The following is a 24601-nucleotide window of genomic DNA, read 5'->3' as shown; positions in this document are numbered from 1 at the left end:
GTGCATTTCTTTGTGTAAAGTCTGAACCTACAGCATAGCAATGCCCCAGTGTTTTCCGGCCCTCTCCCCTGCAGCCTGGAACCCAGACAGGCCGATGAGGGTCACGGTGGGGGTGATGGTCAGAGGTCCGATGTATTTCAGCAGGAGCCCAGGCAGACCCAGCGCTCCGATACACACTTCGACCAAAGATGACACGATGATAGCCCCTTGGATCTGACAGGATATTGAAAGAGAGAGAGAAATAAGGGTAATAGAAAAAATACATTAAAAAAATTATGAACAAAATGGATTATCTAAACAAAGAGCAGGGATTATATCAGAATGAACATGTTTGATTCGTTATCCAAGTGTAACCCAAAGAAAAAGTAATCCTTAAAGAAATCCTGGGAAATTACATTAAAGAAGCCATTGCTTTCTTCACGGTTGAAGGAGATGAGGTTACAGAATCAGAATCCTGTTAGTCCTGGCTTAATCCTTCTTTGTGTTCACTCCGGTCACTTTTTATCACACGAATGTTCATCCTGCCCTCAGACCATTGATGTCTCGTTCAACAATTTTTTCTGGCCAGATTGAGTTAAGTCTCATTCATGCGTCACATATAAATCAATTGCTCAAATGGCTTACACTAACGGAAAAAGGTTAATACAAATTAACAGCTTCTGTGACGGAAACTAAACCCTGAAGCCATACACACTGTGATCTTTAGAATAGAGAGCTTTATTATCCACTTACGTAGAGATTTGACTTCACAGACACTTAAAAACTTCCTCTGACATATCAGATACATAACAATAAAAAAAAGGACCAAAAAATATAAATATCCTATTTAATTATTGGTTTACAAAACTTCCATTGTTGTCTATTTTGATGATTACAAAATAATCATTAGTCATTTTTCATGCATAAGTAACAGCAACTGCTGTTTTCAAACTCTAAACTACGGAGATTTCCTGCTTTTCTCTGTTTTATATTGTACTAAACCAAGTATATTTACACAAAATCTCAACATTTGGACTTGTGAAACTGGGATGGCATGTTTTTTTACATTACTTTACAGACCAAACCATTATTTGTGAAAAAAAGTAGCAGATTATTAATAGTGAGTAAAGACAGGGATTTCTATCTGCGTAAGTATCAAAGTGAACCTAACGATGACTGCAATCGAACTTCTTAGTCTCCTATTATAGTTACTCTGGGAGGAGAGCTAGTTTGCTGTTAATATAAGCTGCATATTGCCTCTTCTCTTTCCATCGTCATACATACACACTGTACAGTACACACAGACCACCCTGAACTCCATGCCCCCCAGACACAACACGTAGAGATAAGCACTGTACTGAGTGCACGCTCCTAGTTTAGCCATGGTTGTGTAAAGATGTCCATAAGGAGTTATTAAGCTGAATAACATCTTTCTCCCATATTTCCTATGAATTTAAACAACAACAGAATCTTTTAAATGATTTCATTTGTCTTTGGCTCACCTCTCGTATCCTGGGGTGCCAGATGTGCTCTGTGTTCAGAAGCACTGTGCTGTTGAATAGTGGAACCTCTGCTATGGAAAAAACAGGGAGATGAATAATTAGAAAAGAGGATAACTTAATTATCACTATATATTTATTCCCTACAGTCCTTGCAGGTTTTGATGCCGACAACATTTGGATTATGGATCAATGTAAACAAATATAAAATAACATGTATAATAGGTTTTATCAGGTCTACCCTCACAATACAGACTGAGTTGGACATTAAATACAATTGATCCATCTTCTATTGTGCTCCTACCTTTAATCATCAATATTAAAAATTGACAGATCCAGTATACCTACGGGGGACACCATTGTTTAAATGTTTTATTTTATTTTCCTAATCAAAAAGTTTATTTTACTAAGGAAATAAATGCAAACAATTCTTCTACCCATTTCATCTATTTACATTTTTCAATGATAGCATGATAATCCCTTTTGCCAGCAACAAACAGATCTAAAAAGGAAGAATTTCAATCCGTTTTATGTTATCTGTATTGATAAAACTCTATTTACCTGTGTTATTACACTTCCATTTGTCCAGTGACAGGATTGCTCTGGCTGGTGCAAGGAAGGCAAAAGCGCTGGCCTGAAACAAAGGCAATCTAAACAACGGTAAAGCACTGTTAAAAAATCATGAACCATTTAAAAGACCTTTATATTCACTTACATTTATAACAAAAGCAGTCTTTAAATCAAGTCTAGAAATCTTGGTCACTTGGCAACAGCACATCAGGTAAGACTCATCATTGTGTTGACAGTTGATGACCTTATGTGAATTAAGAATCGCCCTGGTCATTTGATCTCAGATCACATAATGCGTAGGAACAATAACTATTATAGCACACACATTTCCTCCTTCCCCCTTTATCTTCCTTCCTCTTTCACTCAAACCCTCCCATACCCTTTACAGACTAAAGGTACACTAAATGCACATGGTACATTTGCTGTTCCAAACACTAGTCTACAACATTCTCTAGTAAGGCTTTAATGAACTGTAATAAGTGGTGGTGGTAGTAAAGGGATATCAAAGTAGATCAGATAATAGAGAATAATAACCAAAGCTCCAATGAGGTTATAAAGTACAAGTTAAAATGAAATGAACATCTATAAAAGGCTGTGAAAAAGCTGAAAAAAGGAATCAAGGACATTTATGTTTGTAAGAAAGAGGAAGTGAAGATAGAGAACAAAGTGATAGTATTTAGTACACCTGCTTACTTTAACTTTCACCTGCCTGCAGACTTCAAACTGAGTTCCAAATGTAATCTCTTTTCAAATAAAACAGGATAAGAAAAACATTGGGATAGACCCAGTGTTGTGTGCGTGTAATTATGCCCTTTAGTAGTACATAGCATGCTGCAAATCTACTTCTCACACACAAATTACTGTGCCGCAGTATGCACAAAATACTGCTAACAAAGGTAACTGTCTTCTTGACTTGATTCAACTCAAATATGGCATCAGCCCCAGCTCAGATATCTGACTTACTGTGTAAATGGAAAACGAATTAAAAAGAAATGCTTTATGGGAAGTAAAGGATCCTGCGTTTTGGGATTTTGAGCCATATTGTGTTAGGGACTAAAAGTCACTATATTTGAAACTTTTTGCAACAATTTTGACTATTTATTATTTTAAATCGTGAGAAAAGTCTGTTAGAAAGGCATGGCACCATTGCAACAGCTTGCAATGCGCTTTTACTTTTATTTAACAGAAATGTAAAACACTGAGGATCCTAATAAGGAAAACAAATGTAGAAAAAAAAGTACAATGTTTTCAGAAGACTTATCATTTATGGAGGCACAACTCAAGGACATGGAGTTGGTGTCAAAAAGAACAGAAAGTATCTGTTTGTTTGGGTTTGTGTACGTTGAAAATGACTCTTTCCAATATAGAAAGTCCGTCAGAGTTAATGAACTGACAATGAAAAAAGGTAGGACCTAATGCCAACATAATCTGGCTTTCATTAAAACAGAAAACTAAGAGGCGGGAAAATACCCAAGGCTGTAGGTGTTGTCTTAAATAAGCTGTTATTTAATTGGGGTGTGTCAAGACTTATACAACACTCCCTGTCTATAAAATGCAATTAGGGGTTACAAAACAGGAACCGAAACACATTATGTATGTCTGAAATCATACAAGAAATTTGTTGTAAACCAGCGAGCCGGATCAAGACGTGTGAAGAGAGATAAACACCTTGAAGAAAGGCAAAGTACAGAGAGGGAAACATGACAGAAGGGAGGAGGAACATGTGAAGGGTGGATATAATGGGAAATATTTTCAGGCAGGTGCTTATTCAACAGAATGTAATACATTTTGGAATGAACAGTTCCTGGTATGAATAAAAGCAGGTTACTCCACTCTTGGTTATTATGGTGCAAGGAAAGACATGTGACTGTGTGTTTTATTGATTATAGCTTGTCCAGTGACGCAATCGTTGAACTTGTAAGTCCCCCCCTCCGATCTGCGGTCAAATGACTCGGATTTCTAAATTCTTTTCATCCTCTTCTCTGTTGTCTCAATTATGAAAGTAAGCTAGTTCTCGGGAAGTTTATGTTCTACTCCTATAAAAAGAGAAACTGAAGTCACATGAACCAAACAAGGAACTACAATTGTTATAAAATCAACAAAACAGCTGTTATAAAATGAAATGTTCCTTTTGAAAAGTCAAAAAGGCAAACAGCTTTATTTATATGTGAGATAATTAAAATACAAAGGTGTATTAAAGTTAACAGTTAAAAAGGATGTGTATGCATATTCTAAAATATTTGCAGACACGAACACACTTAAACCCACTCCAAAGTTACATGTAGAGGAAGGATGGAGAAAGAGGAACTTCATGTCGACAATGACCCTCGTGGTTCTTAGAGATGAGAGGGAGAAGAAAGGGGAGAGAATAGAACGGGTGGAGGTGAGGAAGTGAAAGACAGAATAAGATGCACGAATAGTAGGAAACCTGTACATACAAACTGTACGACTGGGGGTGTGTTTGTGATTTAGGATAGCATTTCATTAAGTATTTTTGATAGAATGGAGAGTATACCTGCAGCCCAGTGTAGTCTGAAGCAGGGTGGTGATCCCCACGCAGAAGAAGATGGTCCCGATGAGCTGACTGGTGGCCCACTGATCGAAGCCGACACACATCGCGTCAGCGAGGAGGAACGGCACGGCGATGGTTCCACTGAAACATGTCAAGTAGTGCTGCACGACAAGACGCCACAGAGTCAGCGTGGGTGTGTTTTACAGTCAGTACTTATGGACACTGATTGTATCCTCAGCACGAAAACACCATAGTTATAGAGCATGTTAGAAAGATACATCAATCCTCAGTATAAACCTTTTTTATTCAAGATCATTATTTTATAGGAAAATGTATAACACTCCTAGTCATTTGTAAATAGCTTGTGAGATAAAACATATTAATCCCACACATATTGTGTCGGCCAATTAACAAGTGATTTGTTTTTTGAACAGTGTAGCTGTGTTTCAACCACTTTACATTAATAGAACCAATTGTGACCCTCTGGTTGGATTTGAATCTTTTAGGAGTTGGCCTGAAAAGGTTCATACATTTTCAAAACATTTTTTATTTGAACTATACTTGACTTTAATCATTAATCAATTTGGGCATGTGTTTAAATTAAGATACATCTACATTTGTATCTAATTAATATAGTAATGAAGAATAAAGATGAGTAGAAGTGTTGAATTAACTGGTGTATACCCATCACCCTTTGCTAATCTGTCTCAGGTCAATATGTTCATTGGCAATTTTCAGCCAGAACAGTCTGAGCCGTATCAAGCCAACATATTCTACAATATGGATTTGTCTCCAGATGTACACCTCTAATATATGTGATAACTGTCTTCAGGTAAAACATTATTATGTGTTTTATACAACTGTCTAATTTGGAGAATGGCGTAGCCTTGGTGAATCTAAGTCTCTCCCTTTATACAGATAGGATCTTCTCAGTAGTGACTACAAGACAAACACATTGTGATCATTCAGTGAGAACCTTACCACACTGAACCTCCAACATGACGACTACTGTGTTCATCTTTCTATTTTTGTGTGTGACGTCTGGTTGTGTAATAGGTATTGTGGACGGTCAGATGAAAAATACTGCACTGAGGTGACAAGTACGACCGCAGTGAAGGATTAGACCCACCCTGATTCTACTGTACAGGATGCGTGAGTTCATGTCTTTGCTCTCACATCGTGAGACATACAGTAGATGACTTTAGACACACTGTAAGTGAGCCATGAAACAAATGGGTTCAACCAGTAGACCCACCTGTAAGCCCAAGAACACACACAGATACCAGGGAGGGGTGTCTTCAATGGTATAGAGCATATCCATCCTCCGTGCGTCAACACTGTCTGTGCTGTCCAACGTCTCAGACATTGAGCTCTGCACACACACACACACACACACACACACAAATTACTGTGCCGCAGTATACACAAAATACTGCTAACAAAGGTAACTGTCTTCTTGACTTGATTCAACTCAAATATGGCATCAGCCCCAGCTCAGATATCTGACTTACTGTGTAAATGGAAAACTAATTACAAAGAAATGCTTTATGGGAAGTAAAGGATCCTGCGTTTTGGGATTTTGAGCCATATTGTGTTAGGGACTAAAAGTCACTATATTTGAAACTTTTTGCAACAATTTTGACTATTTATTATTTTAAATCATGAGAAAAGTCTGTTAGAAAGGCATGGCACCATTGCAACAGCTTGCAATGCGCTTTTACTTTTATTTAACAGAAATGTAAAACACTGAGGATCCTAATAAGGAAAACAAATGTAGAAAAAAAAGTACAATGTTTTCAGAAGACTTATCATTTATGGAGGCACAACTCAAGGACATGGAGTTGGTGTCAAAAAGAACAGAAAGTATTTGTTTGTTTGGTTGTGTACGTTGAAAATGACTCTTTCAAAGATAGAAAGTCCGTCAGAGTTAATGAACTGACAATGAAAAAAGGTAGGACCTAATGCCAACATAATCTGGCTTTCATTAAAACAGAAAACTAAGAGGTGGGAAAATACCCAAGGCTGTAGGTGTTGTCTTAAATAAGCTGTTATTTAATTGGGGTGTGTCAAGACTTATACAACACAAGATGAATGTTGCCTGCATAATTCATAACTTTCTTGACAGGTTTCATTTGTCTTGTAACACTTCACACTGTTGATGAGAGAACATCAAGTCATAGCTGATTTTTTATGAAGATAAAACTTAAACAGGAAAGTGACAGAAAAAAGAAAACTGTTGTTAAGGGATATGCAACGCATGCATCCACTCAAGAAGGAAAAATGCACAGTCACAGTGACAGGGAAAAAAAGGAACATCACACGGAGAAGTTTGAGAAGTGTTTGCAGGGGTTTGTGTTTCAAATACTAAAAATGAGGTAAATAGTGAAATATAGCATCTGAGTTTTCATCCGATTTATTTTAAAGAGCTGAATTTAAGAATATCTTGGGGGTTTAGTAGTGAAATTCAAACTGTACATTTTAGTAAATAGTGTCTAAAGTTAAATTGATAACAGGATAAGAACTTTTTCTATGGCAAATAGCAAAACATTTTCTTTCTGAAATGACATTACTTTTGTATTAGAAACATAAACTTGTAATCCTCTATATTCTCTTGGGAAGTCACAGAATACAATGCAGCATGTTTGTTTTTGTTTTCTTTGTTATTATTATATGTAGTTACCTGCAATACAAACTAACCACTTTCAATCATTCATCAACAACATAAAGGAAGGAGGAGTAGCCACAGTGAGCTGTTAGACGGAGAGTTGTGCTCTTCTGTTGGGTGGGAAGCTACTCTGACTTCCTTAATAACACATTGTACGTTTGTTTAGTTGCAATGTAAACGGATGTGCAAGCTGCTTTTCTGTTGCTCAAGTTTGCGTTGGCTGTAGTGCTAAGAACACACTTGATGTTACTATAGTAACCAAAAGTTATAAACTCACTAGGATTGAAATCTGACGGATTAGATCTTAGAAATGTCGGGGAAAGGTCATGAAAAGAAAGATCAAATGTGAAGTGAATGAAAGTGTGATTGCAAGTACGCTTTTGGAACCATGTGACTATGTGTCAGTCTGTCGAGGGGTATTTTGGGGTAAACCAGCAATTTCATGACAAAAACCGTGAGGATTGTGTGTTTCACTTCTTCATTTTTCATCTCTAGTTACCTTCTCTGCTCCTTGATTATCTTTAGTGTAGATAGCCATCAGCTCTGTGTTCTCAGTGTCCTGGTCTCCACTGGCACCCCCCACGCCATTTACCACCACCTTAAAACAAAAACAGACATGCATAATTAGAATTTTTAAGAAAGAATGCAGATGCTGGCAGCATAGACACAATGCTGCAAGACTTACAACAGAAGATCACAGATAAAGAGTGTCAGGGTCTGTCTTGTCTGTGTGCTAAGCTGTGAAGTCTAATAAACAGGAAAACAACTAGAACAACCAGTCAAGTTGGAGTTTAAATCCCTGTAATCATATCATATCATATTATTAGCTAACAACTATTTAAAGCGATCCAGAGAATGGGACACAATGAATGACACTCTGAAAACATTATGGCTTAAAAAGCTCCAAGCTGCACATGGACATGGGTTTCCTACAGTATGCAAACTTCTTGCTTTACAAAACAAATCTTTTCTGCCCACTGTGTGTGCGAGTCTGCTTGGTGTACAAGGGTATGCTTTTTCTGTGAATGTTTGCAGAGCATCTGTGTCAAATGACACACTATGAAAAAGATTCAAACATTTAAAGATGATATGGGTTTGAATATTTTCATTCCTGAGGGACAAGATGCAAAGACGTGCCAGTATGCAAAGTCACTAATAAATCAACCGCCAGCATTCTGTCTTCACTGTGTTGTTACTGTGTGATTTTTGTACCCAAGTGTTCTGAAAGCAGTGCACACAGTGTTTCTTTACTCAAACCTGCAATAAAAAGGGCCGAATTATTCTTGGCAGGTGTAATATTTGTTTGGTGGGGTTACGGTAAAGTGGGAAAAACTAAACAATGAGCTGAATGACACAAATAGTCTACATAGAACTAAGGGAGGGGCGTAACACTGTTATTTACCCATTGTTAATATGACAAAAATAAGCAAGCTTTAAGTCATTGAAAAGAATTAGCCAATTAACTTAATGTATCAACATTATAAGTCTTTCTGCAGAAAATTGCCTTTTCATTAAAGACCAGAAAAAAGTGCTGAAGTACAAAATATCTACTTAAGTTATTTCCATTGACTGGATTGATTGTTGTTTTGTTTTATCATTCTCATACAACCTATTACCTGAGGCCAAGCAGACAAACAAAAGAAATAAAACGGCAGAGCAGCAGAAATAACCAACTGGCCATGGAATATATAACTGTGAGTGTACCTAGGTTCTACGCTCACAAAAGAAACGCCGCGCCACACCGGAGTGTATAACCTGAAGATACACCAAGGAAATGTAAAGGAGCAAAACAAGGCTACCAACACCCATCTCAAAAATGTGTTTAATTATAGCTTGCCTTGACAGGCCACGTCTTTTAACACCTGTACAAAACCTACAGCGTCTTTTAATAGGCATTGTGTTCCCAAGCTGAATTGCGCCAACTTCTACAAAAAAAGAAGCCCTGGATAGATCGGAAACTCTTGAGTAACCCTGTACTAATACTATTAACTTTTTCACCACATTCACTAAAGAAAGGAAATGTATCCGCCGGCTGTGATTGGTTATTCTTCGTCACGACATGCGGTGTGTTCTGATACGTTAACTCAGGGTAGCCTTGGCCCTTCTCTACATGTACACTGATTACCGGAATAGGGTAGAAATCTGTGCCATCTTTGCTCTCCTCTTCAAGTTTTCCTCCCTCACTGCTGCTGTCCATGGACTTAGAAGTGGTATTCTGTCCCACACCCATCCTTGTGTCTGGGATGTCCGTCTCCTCCTCTGTCCCTCTTTTGTCTCGCTCCGGTGTGAATGCAGTAGGTGAATCCTTCAGTCCGATTACATCGTCCAGGACTGCCTCATCTGCTTAGAAATGGAGAGACATACAAACAGAAAGATTAATATTGTAATTTATTACTTCATGGGTTCTAATTTCCTAAGACTGAGAGGCTGCCAGACCGAACTTCTTGTTGATTAGAAACTTATCTCAGCACTCTTGTTGTTTTTGTCCCTTCGATTTTGGATGACAAAAGTATGTTAAAGGCAACAATTATCCATATATGAAGGAAAGAGAGAACTCAATATGCAGCATAAAATAGTGAGGTGTGAACACATGTTTGATAGAAAGGAGGAACAGTGATTTATAGTTGATGATAGAAACAGAGCAGGAGGCAGAGAGAGGATGTCAGTTTGTCGTAGAAGTGGTAGAGCAGTATTTTTTAATTAATTGTGTGAGAACCGGTAACCGGTCGGTTTAGTGGCTGCCTGTCCGTTGGTAGGTTATGACACGGTCTCAGTTTTAGCTTTCATAACTTCACTACTGTGGGTAATAAATTAAAGATGTACGTTTTCAAGCGAAAATACTAAGAAGTGACAGGTTTTAGCTTAATTGTGATGATTAATGGATTGGTTTTATCTAATGTGATACAAATATGAATAATGGTCTTAGTTTCTTTTATTTACGGACATTTTACAGACTTATTTGCAAAAATGATCAGGTAATGAATCTGCAGATTAATTCTCCTAAAAGAACAACAATCCTTAAATACTCAAAAGAATGATTGATATTTTGTTCTCTTTAAAATTACAATTTCAAGGTTTATGATTTTTTAAATCAATGTTACCAACATTTCTGAGAAGAGAGGAGAAAGCAAATACACAGAGGAGAAATAATGCAAAGAGTTGGAAAAGAGTGAACCATGGACAGATGTTTGCTGGAGAGGAGATCCTTGTCCTAGAAGGGATGGAGGACTAAGGTCTAATTCCTTGTGACTTTTGTGTTGTGTGTAAAACAAACCGTGAGTTATGTAGCTCTATCCCACCCCTGACCTTTGGCTGACGCTGGCAATCTCTTTGTAACAGTCAGGGCCTCTTGTTCAATTAATCACTTACTCTCAGTTACTTAACATATTAGAACCAAAGGTACGAGAAACTTAGAATAAATATTTTACCACACACTGGATTAAGTGAGCATTGTAAATATAAAGTGAAGCACACAAAACACATGAACATCATGGTTTTATTGCGAAGAGGTGTTGAAACCCTAACAATATATATATATAAAGGAACACTGAGGCCTTCAAATGTTGACCCTGGCCTTTACGTAATTATTCTTAGATGGGCGATATAAGGATCCGGTTTCCTTCATCCCCTGAGCACCCAAGTAAAGCTAGTTTATTAAATGAAAGGCCATTTCCTATATTTCATATCTATCATACTAAGGAATCAAGCAAAGTCTAAACAAAACACAAAGTGACTATGTGCTTGTTTGTTCGATTATCATTTTCTCATTTACCATTATACGTCTGCTTAGATGGTAGAAGTATGACATCCATTGCATTTCAAACTCTGATGATTTCTGCCAAACATACTTTTAAACGTGTTCCGCAGAGTGCGCGTGTCTACAATCAATTACTTCTTTTAGGTTTATTGGCCAAAATAAAGAACAAAATGACCAAATTTACTGTAAAAAATAAATAAAAATCTCTTACATTAGACAGAAAAAAACACAAAGGGAAACAGCAAGAATAACTGTTACTTTAGGTTTGACCCAATTATTAACCATTTAACCAAGACAACATTTGGTCTGAGACCGTTGCCTTGGTTAGTTCTTTATCCTTCATGGAAAGTGCCCATTAAGACTTTGAGATTAATTTACACAAAATAATTGTAATTTTTAATATAAAAAGGCAATGATACCTATATTTATATATATCTATATACTTATATTTACTTTTCCAAAAGTAATTAATTGTTTTTAAATTGTAAAATGTTGGGATAGGTGTAATACCTAGCTGACACATCCCATCACTCCTGTCAAGCTGGGCGGCTGGGAGCATCTGTGTGGAAGGGGCAAGAGATAGGGGAAAGGAGGAGGCAGAATAAGGAGAAGAAGAAAGAGAAGAAGAGAAGGGGGAGGAGGCAAAGGAAGAAGGAGACGGAGGAGGGAGGCGAGACATAAGTTAATTTGACAGACAGCATTTAAATCACAAGCAGAAGTTAGTGTGCATAGTATGACTGATGTGTTAAATAAAACTCAGATTCTCAGGTGAGACGTGGCTTTAGGAGGCAGCAAGAGTACATTATGTTCCAATTAGGTTTTCTACAGAGCATAAAGGCAGGCATAGGCAAACTCTCCAAATCATGATGGACTTATATGATGGCTAATATCTGAAGAAAGATTCCTTAATTTAACTTGACACTTCAAAAGAATAGCCTTTCAAGAGGAACTGTTGATCAAAACCCTGCATTTACTCTGATTTATGTATCAATACTCCTGTATTCTCATATTATAAACTGATAAAAAGGCAGGTGCAAAGGGGCTCATTCATAAAAGATCATTTTGCTTTATAAGAATGAGACTTTTGTTTCTTCTGAGTTAGGCACATTAAATTAAGACATACCCTAGGCTAGAAAAATGAGTCACATGATCATTTAAGATTTGAACTAAGGATGAAAAAGATCTTCGATTGACCATCCAGTCCGCTGTCTCCAATATCAAAATGATAACATGTACAGGTATATTGCAAGTACTTAAATACTGAAAGCAGCAGAAAGGCTGAACAGAGTACACATTTAAAATTCTATAACAATATTTTTGCTATATTCTATCTTTTGTCCACATATAGGGCAGCCCTGGAATAATGGGCTCAATTATATTTGATAGAATCATTGGCTGAATCTTCATCAAAGTAGAACAATCCTTGGTCAATGTCATGATTACAAAATCAACCCAACGTTAGCCTTTCAGATCATTTCTGTATACGGCATACGGCAGCATTAAGCTAAGTGCTGCCTGGCCAGTGGCTTTCTGTCAGTACTTGGAGTCAGTTGTGAGATGAGGAGTGTGACAAAGTATCCCAGCAACCTCGGTGTGATTAAAACTCAGATGAGGCATATGCTAACACCAGAAGAACCATGGTATTTGAGCATGACCTTTCTCTTTATACATCCATCAGCATGAAATTTGCTCAAAAGCCCTTTTTCACTGATTTTCAAGGGACTAAAAAAAACACAAGAGTGAGAAAACAAGAAACACAGGGACCTGACGTGAGAGAAGAGAGAACTGAAAGCCAGTCAATGTAACAGAGGAGAATTCTGCAGTTTCATAAACAATAAATAACTATAACAATATGTTAAAGACAACATTTAAAAGGATAAAATCAAGAAAAATGTGCGTGTTTAAAAGAGAGTATCAGAGAAAAAAAAGAGTGTAGCACAGGAGATAAAATAGAGCAAGGTGAAACAAAGGCAACTGCGGTGGTAGTTTTAAGTCATCCCAGAGAAAGCAGGCTGGATCTAAAACCATGGTAACCTGATCTGAGGATCCTGTGCAAGCTTGTACTTGGCTTGTGTTGGCGGGCTCATCTCTAATGTAAAATGTGTGTATGCGAGCATGTAACGTGTGTGTATAAGCAGCATACTATCCAGAGGTCAGTCTAAAGTTCAAACACATTCTAAACTGCGTTACGCCAGCAGCGGGTTTGAGAGTAACGTAAGACTTGTCAGAATTTGTACAATCTCATAAAAAAAGCATTGAATTCCCAGACACTGTCATCACGTGACAATTACTCTGAAAGTTAAAAAATGCCCATTACAATGACACAACACCGTTAACACGATGTCTTCATGTTTACGGCTTTGGCTGATCAAAGATATTCATTTACAATGACATAGAATTCAGAAATCACAAAATGACCACTCCTGAGCAGCGGGAACTAAGAGGATAAGTGGTTAGATTATCCGAATAATCGCCAATACATTTTTGGCCAATTCAATTTAGTATAATAAATAATGTTTCTGCTAAAAAAGTTTAGACACTGCCAAAGACTAAACAAGCAATATATAAAGAAGTACAATCGCAAACCTCTGAGTCAACACATTAATAACATCCCTTAAAGATGACAACCATCAGAGCCGACTGAAAGGACCAGGTGTGATGGAAAGTTACTAGTGACTACAGGAAATAACAGAAGAATGCTAATGCTTATCATTGTTAGCGTTGAATAAGACGCTGGAATGTTTCACAGCGAACAATAAAGTGGTGTAGTGTCTGCTGAAATATCCCAACAGAGGAAAGCTGGGCCAGTTTCTATCCTGTTTAGTTTAATAAGCAGTTTAACAAATCCTGTAAATCACAATTGGTTTCACAAATGTTGCGAAACAATTTGAACATATAATATTTCATTGCCTTTACCTTAGTATGTATCAGGATGTGTGTAGTGTGTGTATGTGTGGCAGGGGGGTAAAGGGTGGATTCTAAAACAACTGCGAGTCAAGTTTACATTGGTCGACCCACTTTCAGTTCAGCGGAGTTGAATGGAGATAAGACAGTTTGTCTATAGAACAGTTACAGAGGCAGCAGGCCAACAGACTATATATGTTTCAGTCGAGAGAAGTTTTCATCTTAAAATTACCCGTTCATACTGCATCTATTATAGTATGAATCTAACAAAAAATAACTCAATTCACAAAGAAACTAAGTGTTTTGAGAAGCTATTTAAAAACAAAAAAGTTAAATAATGTTCTTTTACATATTAAATGATTAACCCCATCCATTCAGAAGTGGAATGCTTTGCCCTAAATGTTCCCAAACATTAAGTAGCACAGTGGCGCCCTTGCTTTCAAGGTCGGTTTTGCATTTCAAAGGTTAACAGCCTTGTTTAGTTTTTGTGCATTCTTGTCAAATTCCAATGCATTTCAATGATTTTTTGTGTTTGCAAGCCTTTGGATGTGATTTTTTTTTGTGTTTCTATATCAAACACATAAACCCTCATTCTACCAACACATTTGACATAAGGAATACCAAATGACAATAAACAACTGTCAAAAAACAACATTAAAACAATATGTAAAGTTGCACTGCTATAAGGAAAAACATGTTATGCCACTTGTGTCACCAGAGGAAAATAAAGTAAGGAAGTAATTGTGCATATTGCGTAAAAGAAAAATAGACAAAGCAAGAGATCCGTGTTTGTGTGTCTGAAACAGAATAGTTTCATGGAGTCAATAGGACCACATTGAATGAGGACCGAACATTTAAATGACAGAGTAAAGCACCTTTGATGGTATGATAAAAAGTATAAACTAGTAGGACAAGGGTTCAGCTTAATTGGAGAAAGAACAAATTTCCCAGTTTGGGATTAATAAAGTATTTCTGAAATTATAGTGGTATCTGTCTGTGCAGATAATTATCGAACAAAGCTCTTAGCAAGCACTTTTTTTCCCACAGCTTACCGGCAAGATGGCGTAAGTTATAAATTACTTCCTGAATCATGCAAACAGAAGCCTGTTTTTTTTGTAACTTGAGTACGTCATCTAAAAACATTTCCCTAGTTTGGGTGAGCCAGGTAAACTGAATGTTTCCGTCTAAGGTTACATACACTTTGAATCCTCAAATATTTCTCTTCCCAGGCTTAAACTGGAAGAACAAACTAGCATCATCAGCATCTTTAAACACTTTCATAAAAGCTGGAACATTATCTGCATCCAAATTTCATTGACTTATGCAAGTCCAACTTTCAGTGAGCAGTTACATCTAAAGTATTTAGTATTATTTAGATGTAACACAAACTTGCAAAGTCACCGCTGAAAGTGGGTACACTCAGTATATTTATTTTAAATGGAGAGCATTGTTCACTGAAAAAAACTCTAACTTTGACTATAATTAAAGGCATTATGTCAACAAATTTCACATTACTGTATTAGGTTAGTTTGCTTTCAACTAACCTAATACAGTAATGTGAAATGTGTTGACATAACATATTTAATTATAGTCAACATTTTAGGTTTTTCAGGTTTTATAACAACCTGTTATCATGTACCGACTTAAAATGATTCCATCTGTCATATCTGCCTGGAAGACAAAGGTGGATGTTTGACAAAAAACCTGGTGTAAAAGAAGTAACGATGGAAAATACAGCAGCAGGGGGCTGTCATTTGTGCAGAAAACGCAACCAAAGATGTTATTCCGACTGATCAGTTTCATTATAGTACATGAACATGAGTGATTTCCAGATAACACATACAATTAAACTTGGCCTATGCTATGCCTTTTTTAATAATCTGGGACAATGTAAAGCCCATGTATTGCTGCTTTCTCTGGTGCTTAGCAGATTAACAGCAGGTGAACCCCGATGCTGTGGAGTACAAACACATTCTTTAGTTTAAGAAACCAAAGCAGCGGGGAAGACAGCTACATCTAGATCAGTGTAATAGAGATTCAGCCTTTAAATGCATTTCCAGCCCCCTCAAAAAACACCTACACCCACACAGCATGCTATCAGCAGCGCGTGAGTGGCTGTTAAAGGTTAGATTAAAACACTAAAGTTCCTTTTTTCTTAGACAGAAACAAATGCATGTAATGGAAGATTTGTTGTATCCACCACCCACAGCCTCAGGCATTTTTCCATCAACTCCAGCGGGGATATTTAAGACTAAAAAAGGCATCCATTGTTGCTTTAAGTTGATGAAATCTTTTAAGCCTACCTGAGCCGACCCAGACTCCTGCTGTTGCTCCCAGTGGGGAAACCAGTTTCATGGTCTTGTACAGTAGCTTTGGAGACGGATGACCTTCCTTCAGCCAAACAACTTCATAATGATCTGGAGGATTTACTAACTGTGAGGTTAGCTAAGAGGCAGGTTTTAAAAACTCTGTTGTTGTTTAGCAGTTCAGTGAGGTTTACAGACTGTAGTACCACAGATGTAAGATACTTCACATGTGCAGTAGAGATCTGCCACTTCAGATCATACAGAGTTTTTCATACAAGACAATGATCAGGCTCTTGTGACGAGTATTTGGCATAACAGAGAATAGAACAAACAAACCAATAAGGCCGAGAGAGATAGGGAGACATGTGCGACCCTGGGTGAGGCTCCTCTCGTGCAGATCTGATACCAGAACTCAATGGTAGAGGCCCAAAACAAGACTTTTGGTCGGACTTAAAGTTTACATTGATCCACATGAACTCACAGAGTACAATGAAGGTGACCAGCAAGGAGTAAATGCAGGCAAAGACCATTTTTACACTCTTAACTGTTGTGACCATCACATCATCTCATTTATTTCTTGAGTGTAAAAGGATAAACAACTCATGAGAAAATGTCCTGCCTTTATCAGTTTGATACATCTTCAAATTGATTGTGTTTGGGTTATAGAACCTTCATTATACCAGATAGGGAAGTGGCATTTAGCCTTGGTTGGCATTTTCCACAATTTTCTTTTTTAAATTTTTAGGTAAAAGAAACAACTTTATGACATAGAAATGAATCTCAAATATATCAATACCAGTACACAGTTGGTATCTCAATCCATAATAAATGCTCTTTAATCTGTTGCTATGTGTCAATCACCTGACATGCTGCTGATAAAATGTGTATTATAACACAAACTATTTGGGTCATTTCTCAGTTGCAGTACTTTCAAAACCAAAATGATTCCCTCAAAGGAAATGCTAAAACATTTAACTGACTGAAAGTCAGGCACAAAATCTGGGTTGTGCCTAATGAGATTTTTTGCCATTTGTACATCCTGGCATTTATTCAACTATACTGATAAGCAGAGAGGCCAGATAGGAGATCCTACATTACACCATTCACAAAAAAACGTTTGTTTTTAGAAACATTGAACATTACTATCTTAATTCAATTGAAATGTATTACATTTATCTTTTTTTATATCTTTTTACTTTCAGTATATTTATTTTATTTTGATTTTCTACTGTTTTACCAAATGGAATTCCTTTTATTGAGCTGCTCTGTTTTGTTTGTAGAATAAACAAAAAGGTGAGCATATTTCAGGACAGATACCCGAGGATGTGCTTCAAGGTTTGAGTCACACTCAACTGTTCACACTATAGCAGGGTAGAGACAATAAAAACAAGAAATCTCTGTTACACACTTGAAAACAAACAGAAGCATACCAATATGAATAATAACATGCAAATACAACTAGAAAACTAGCATCTGCACCACAGTTTAATTACTAGTGATCTCCAATAAATCAATAAGTGTCCCCACTGGTCTCTTTCTACAAAACACCCTCCCTCCCACTCAGCAAATCTTTAAAATACAAAGACAAATCTATCGAATGCGCATTTATTGACCAACTCGTTAAACAAGGGCAGATGTGGCTCAGCAAAATGATGCACTCGTGTATGCATGTCATCAATGCAGCTATAACAGCGCCACACTGACAAAAAGGACATTCCTGTGTTTGGGGGCAGATTAAGGGCTATTGTGCATTTGTTACGGGCCACATCCTCAACAGGGAACGGATATCCCTGAAAACATGACCCAAAGTAACAGCTAGCAAACATCACTGACACCGAGGAGAACAATATTGTTCTCTCCACATTATGTTTAAGTGATTAAGATAGTTCAACAGCTGTTTAATAATGCAGATTATGTTGTTTAATGCTTCTTGTGTTAAAACAAAGCGCTAAATATTGCTTAGGGTGTGTGTTCATGAAGGGGAGAGAGAGAAAGAGAAAGTGAAATGGGGATTATATTATACTATATTATAGAGCTAAATTCATATACCAATATCTGAGAAGAAAATATACCGATGTGCAAAGGGAAAAAAGTAAATATTATTTAAGGTAGACTATTCAGAACCATGGCATATTAAAAAATGACCAATAACCACACACTCCTTTACCCGAAGCAGTGGGAAGGACCAGCATGACCCAGCACTAAAGTGTAATCTTATTCACATGCTGGCAGCGGCAGACCGAGCCAAGAATCCAGTACGGTGATCCAGCTCACCTCACTTTGCCTGTTGCTTGGCCGACATCCTGTGAGGTGATCCTCTGTATTCACTTAGCCTACTGAGAGTCGGAGAGCTACTCTGAAAGGTTGCAAAGCTTTTTTTTGTATATAAAATCGACATTGTGACAGTTATTAGATCTAATACTTAACTTTTTATCTATATAATTACACCATAGCTAATCTTTGACATATAATTTCAAAAGAACCATTAAATCTTCAAATTGGTTTTGCTGTAAACTCAACTGCAGATTAACTTCTTAATTTGTATTAATGCAACTTTCCAGTAAATGTGGAATTTCGCATTTATAAGCCTGTTTACACATTGATCTACAGTAAAGGCAGCAACTCTAGACTTACAAGAAGCAGCACAGCTCATTGGCTTAACTGTACCTTTCATGATGCCCAGTTGAGAAAAGTGGCACTGAACCAACACACCTTGTAAATTATATGTTGGCTTTAGAAACTAAATAGCAGATTACCAGTGAAAATAGTGAGCTGCAACCCTAAACAATGACAGACACAAATAAGATATTCATCAAACTTACTGGCACACTACCATCTCCTAATCCACAGTCCTCATCTGTTAGTTTTTTCCGTCTAATATTCGTCTTGGGTTTGGGGAATCAACAAAACATATCATTTCATACTATTTTCTTCTTCCTCTTGAGCAACCGTAGGACTCCAACCAACTCATCTAACCCACATGCCACTGAACCTGTAGTTAGGGCTCTTAAAGTAGATGCATGCAGAACTTTCGAACAACAAAAGATTACCAAAGCGTCTGCTCCTAATAGCTGGTGACGTTGCTTTCTGTTTTGGATGCTCAACCATCACACTTACAGACACAACAATCACTACAGGTCTAAATGTACCTTAAAGCTGGTAAAATAACATGTGGTCATATGTGGCTTTTATCTACATTTGGCTGTTACTCAACTTGTGTTCAAACCCTTACAGCAGCTGATCAGTCTGGCACCACCTAGAGTTATCAGCTGTGACTACAAGGCTTTCCATGACAACTGCACGTCTGAGGTCCGCCATGTCAAAATCCTAAATTCATCAAACACATCTGACACAGTGACGAGGCAATTACCAGGCATCACTTCAATGCTTGCTTTGGAATTGTACTGTATTGAGAGCTACTTCATTCAATTCCTTGTCTGCACACTCACAATAAACAATAAAAATGTATTATTGTTTTTTGATTAGGTCCAACAGTTATTCAGCAGGATAATAAAAAGTACTTTGTACTGAAACTGCTACACAATTATTTGAGTCAGGAAAAGGGAAGTTCTCTTGTTTTATCTAAATGTTGACTTTGAAAAAAAAGCTCTCCCACAGTTGTTTGGATTTAAAGTGCAATGTTGTGCAGAATGCTGCTATTACATATTGCTGGTTGACTTGCAGACAACACATTTAATCAAGTTGATAGTGTATTTAAAATAAACCCCTGGTGGATAGGGACTTGCAGACCCTTTGGTCTGGCTTCAAGGTAAAGATTACCAGTCATGAGTCTAGTGCAAACAGCAGGCACAGTGCACGGCAAACTATTTGCATTGAAGAAAAGAGTTGTGTACACAGATGTTTTGTAAATAATACTCAAAACCTCAAAACTGGATTGTACTGGACTACTGAATCTTGATCACAAGTATCTTTGGAAAATGAATAAATACGAGGTGACCATCTGAGGATATGGTATAAAAATACTTCAAGCCGTTATCAACTCCAGGCCTTGTCAGACACAGAAGATATTTCAGACTTGCTTTAATTGTCCCAGTTAAACCAAATATTGACTTGGATTAATGGATACAAAACTCACATACCAGAATTTTAAGCTATTATAATTGATAAATTGAAAGATAACTTGCGCAATGATGGCCATCACACCGGTATCATAGCATGTCCCATTTTCTAGCTGCCATTATGAGAATTGCTCGGCTGTGAGAGCAAAACATTGTAGTGGCCTTTAAAGCAACATTTAGTAAGAAGAAAACTTAATTGTGGTCTCTTAAGCTAGAATAATAGTTTAAGAAACAATATTATAATGGCCTTATTAAGGCCTGTAGTTTTTAATGACAGGGATAAAATAAGCATTGGTGTCAGAATTAGGTAATTTTTTGTCGTTATAGAATATGTTTTAGTAGCTTATTGTCCTTTTCAATACATTTTTTGTTCACCTCAATGTTACAAAACTACCGACAAGAGATACAGAAGTTAAAGGAGAAAACCTCAACATCCAGATAAGACAAAGGTTATTTAAGAAGTTAAGCTAAAAATCAAAAGCTCCTAGCCATTATAGGGTTAGAGAAGTTATTGTAAAACCTAACTTTATTGGAAAGCTCACAGAGTCAGAGCTCCTGGGACAACCAGTAAGCCAGTCCAATATGACTAAATAGGTCAGAGGAGAGAGATTTGTAGGGCAAGATCAAGTAGCACATTTTGAAATCAATTTACTGAGTGACTGGACATATTTTAAAGTTTTTTTCAGGCCCCTGGCAGCAGCGTTCTCAGTTATTTGGACTTGCAGATGAGTCGGTTGAAGCTGGACTGGAAGACAGCGTATATCCATCATTATGACATGATTACTTCCATACTTTGCATTTCAACTTACCCTTCCAGTAATAATGTGTTTGCCTATGACACACATACACACACACGTTTCCAGGACGACCCTATTATCAGGAGCCAATAAATCCTAATGACCAAATAAGCACTGGCGTCCCAGTTACGTTTTTTGGGAGTTGCTGCTGGTTATGTTTGCCTTGTGTACAATCTGCACGAGTTCATATATATATTTTCAATCGTCACATTATAAATAGTAATACTTGTCACTTCTTTAACCACCTGATATGTACATACAGTGACAGGCATTTGTAGTAGTTCTGGTGGCTTGACTTCTTTTTGTGTGAGTCTTTCTATTCTGGTGTACAGTATTCAATTTACATTCTGTTTTTAGCTCATCTTATTCTATTTAACATGCATAAAGGTGACTTGTTAAGCACTTGTACATTGGTCACTATTGATTAATGGTTATGTTATGTATACATATTAATGTTGCATTGGTGAAGGAGACTGAGGCTTAAGAGGTTCATTGCGATACCTACACTGTAGCTACTATAGCGTGTGCATAAAACCTTCGAATTTGCATGATCATTATATTATTGTGATAACACATATATAAAGTCTCAATAAAGCCCTAACATCTGGTTGTAAAGCTTGAGGCGGGTGGGCTACGCACTAAAAAATATAAGCAATGTTTTGTTTTGGTATTTCTTTTCAATATTTTGTCGTTTTAAAGAGGGTAAAGGTGAGGGGTAATGAGGCCTTGTGTTTCACGGTCACACTCCGGCATCAGCAGACAGACCGACACACGGTCACACAGCCCGTCTCTCCGGTAACGATCATCTCTCACCGCTACTCGTTACCTCCCGCCGGTTAGCATAGAGCCGGGGCTTCTACATGTGCAGCTTCCCAACACCTCCACATGTGTGATATCAGTGTCTAATGCGATTAAAGATGGCACGTTTTGTCCTCACCTGCCTGATGAAAGAGAAGCCGGAGCCCACTTCCCTTCTCGGCTAACGTTACGTCCGTCGGCTCGTCCCCGTGGTGTGTGTTGTTGCACGGTGAGGAGGAGGAGGGTGCAGCTAGCTTACACTTGTAGCCGAAAGGATAACCCACGCTGAGCAGACTGTGTTGAGGAGATGGGACCGTCTTCTAGCCCGGTTCTTCTGAGACGAGCTTCTTTTCCTCCTACATTAACCGGTTCCTTTAGACAGCTGCTGCTCACAGAGGGATTTCGCCTTTCATAAAGACACGGGGTTGACGTTCGTACTCACGCATGCCCACATCCACCCGTGACGTAAAGCGCCTTCCTCTCGCCCCGCCTTGGAACAACGGAATAGCCAATCAGAGGCGGTTCAGCGGTGACGCAACCACCCCCATCCTCCACTGTGAGGATGGTCAGTGACAGCGCCTTCATCGGGTTTTGTAATAATAACCTTTCTTGCATAAGCTTCTCTTTTTTTCTGGGTAGTTACTTAACCAGCACGTTCACCCACCTCCTTAAAAAATGAAATGGAATCTTTCTGCTAGTGCCATACACTGTGCTGCCTACAGGCTGATGTATTCCACCACACCGCCACCTGATGGTTGTACGTTTGTACTGTCTTTTGCTATTTGTATGATATAATACATTGCCACAACGTTGGATAACGTCAACAAGCAGCAACACATCTTCTGGTCTGTGAGGTTATTGAATTTCCTCAGGGAACAGGACACGTGTTTTGCTTACCTTGTCTTGTACCTTGTTCTGGACTTGTTTTTAGTATTGTGTTGTCTTCACCAAATTATTTTATTCAGAACCGAGGGAAACGTATCTCTCAACTACTCTTTTAGTGGTTCAAAAGAGAAGGTTATCCATTAATTGAGTGTTACAGGAGTTGACATTTTTTTTAAGAACATGGCATTTGGTTTTTGAAATGTGCCATGACGAACACGTGAGGGGTTAAAGGGATTACTGAACTCAGACTTAGATAATCACAACCAAGTATGGTCTTGCTTGAGTACATTTCCATTTAAAATTCAGGAACATTTACAGCACAAATTACTATAGTGTATAAAGGTTATTGTCACAGTCTGCTCCCTCACTCACCTATTTTCTGCATTAGTATTTCTCATTCTCCTTAGTTACCTGGTAGCCACACCATGTTTCTCTCAGACTCTGTTGCACCCATCAGCTCAACTAGTAGGCTATATAGGCCCCCTTCACTCTCACCTCAGTGCCAGATCGTACTTTGCAACAGTGGCGTAGCTAGGCCTCTTTTAGGTGGGCTTTTCTGCGTCGCCTGTATTTTAGGTGTTTTCAAATATTTCAGATGGGCTTCAGCCAACCTAAAATGTTTTAAAGCTCACCCAAATAAAAATTTAGAAATGTTGCCTGTGCCTGCGTCTCCTGTCTTTCCTACTCCTGGAAGCCTCGCCTGTCCCCGATCTGCCCTTTTCCTACTCTCTGCTGGTTTGTCTTGTACCAGAACTGTTCAGTTCAAACTGCTGTATATAAAGCTGGAGATACTGACTTTCCCTGGTCTCTCGTGTGTTGCATTTTGGTTTAAAGTTTGTTCCTGACAGTTATATTGTTTTAATGAAATGCAAGTTTGGATTATCAATAACATTACAACAACCTACCTGAAAGGGGCAAAGATTTATTATGGAAGCTGTAATACTAAATATATTGGCCACTTGGTATCTCAGGAGCAGAGGACAAGCCGACACGAGTTGTTGGCATGGTGCATTGTCCAACTAGAAGCCTGTGACTAACCAGTACACACAAAGGAGCAACATTAGAATGAATCTGATCTCTAGATTCATGATCAGACAAGATTAACCTGCAAGGGGGCTCAGCAGGGCAAAGGAAAAAAAACGTAACCCCATAATGAACATTAGGTTTGAGAGAAGTAAGACTGAAGCAAATGGGGATTTCTAACAACATCCAAATCAAAATAACTTATTCACAAGTCCTTTTTCAAAGCGGTTGTTGCCCGATGTCACACTTAAATCCTGCTAAATCCTTCCTTAAAACCCAATGTATATGAAGGCCTTATTCTCTGCCATGTTTAATAACTGAAATTACTTTTAAACATTTGTTGTTTCAAAAATAGCTAGATGAATGAAGTTAATTAGAATTATTAATCTGTCACGTCAAAATGAATACAGAACAAAATTTCCTTCGCAGGTTAACAGTTTTTATGAGGGCTCTGTTTTTAAGTTGTAAATATATAGGGAATAAGAATAAGTTACTACAGTGAATGTATACCCATTCCCCAACAACCTGCATAACATGTTATCACATGTTGAAATCTTCACATGTCAACATTCAACACAAAAGGAGCTGCAGCAGTAAATGGTGTTTTCACATGGGTATAACTTGAACTGTACACCTGTATGAACACTCGCATGTCTCACTTGCTCGCAAGCTTTTTAAAATATTTTAAGATTTAAACATTTGAATTGATATATTGCTGTCAATCAACTTATCAACAGCTTCAGTCCTTACGAGCAAAGTGAGCTGTAACAATATAACAATAAAGCGTGTGCATCCCATTGTGATCAATAATCTCCTTCACAATGAAG

At 37.8% G+C, this 24601-nt stretch overlaps 1 protein-coding gene across 7 annotated transcripts in view; it reads right to left on the bottom strand.

Moving 5' to 3' along the window:
• The window catches only part of slc23a2 (solute carrier family 23 member 2), a 34924-nt gene extending 12609 nt beyond the window's left edge, over positions 1–22315 (bottom strand). The window contains exons 1-9 of one of the 7 annotated variants that reach the window (XM_063898359.1): positions 22006–22315; positions 11493–11541; positions 9351–9568; positions 7725–7823; positions 5816–5932; positions 4564–4721; positions 2040–2128; positions 1482–1552; positions 32–213 (exon numbers count right to left, since the gene is read on the bottom strand). In XM_063898359.1, the coding sequence (XP_063754429.1) occupies positions 32–213; positions 1482–1552; positions 2040–2128; positions 4564–4721; positions 5816–5932; positions 7725–7823; positions 9351–9568; positions 11493–11541 (983 nt within the window). In that variant the 5' untranslated portion in view covers positions 22006–22315. The remainder of the gene's footprint in view (positions 1–31; positions 214–1481; positions 1553–2039; positions 2129–4563; positions 4722–5815; positions 5933–7724; positions 7824–9350; positions 9569–11492; positions 11542–22005) is intronic. The other 6 variants (XM_063898360.1, XM_063898361.1, XM_063898362.1 and 3 more) reach the window with 6 other exon arrangements.
• Positions 22316–24601: the final 2286 nt, after the last annotated feature.

Source organism: Eleginops maclovinus, chromosome 12 (genome assembly GCF_036324505.1).
Source record: "Eleginops maclovinus isolate JMC-PN-2008 ecotype Puerto Natales chromosome 12, JC_Emac_rtc_rv5, whole genome shotgun sequence".
Classification (NCBI taxonomy): Eukaryota; Metazoa; Chordata; class Actinopteri; order Perciformes; family Eleginopidae; genus Eleginops; species Eleginops maclovinus.
The sequence above is the reverse complement of the archived record's forward strand: the minus strand, read 5'-3'. Positions and strand labels throughout refer to the sequence as shown.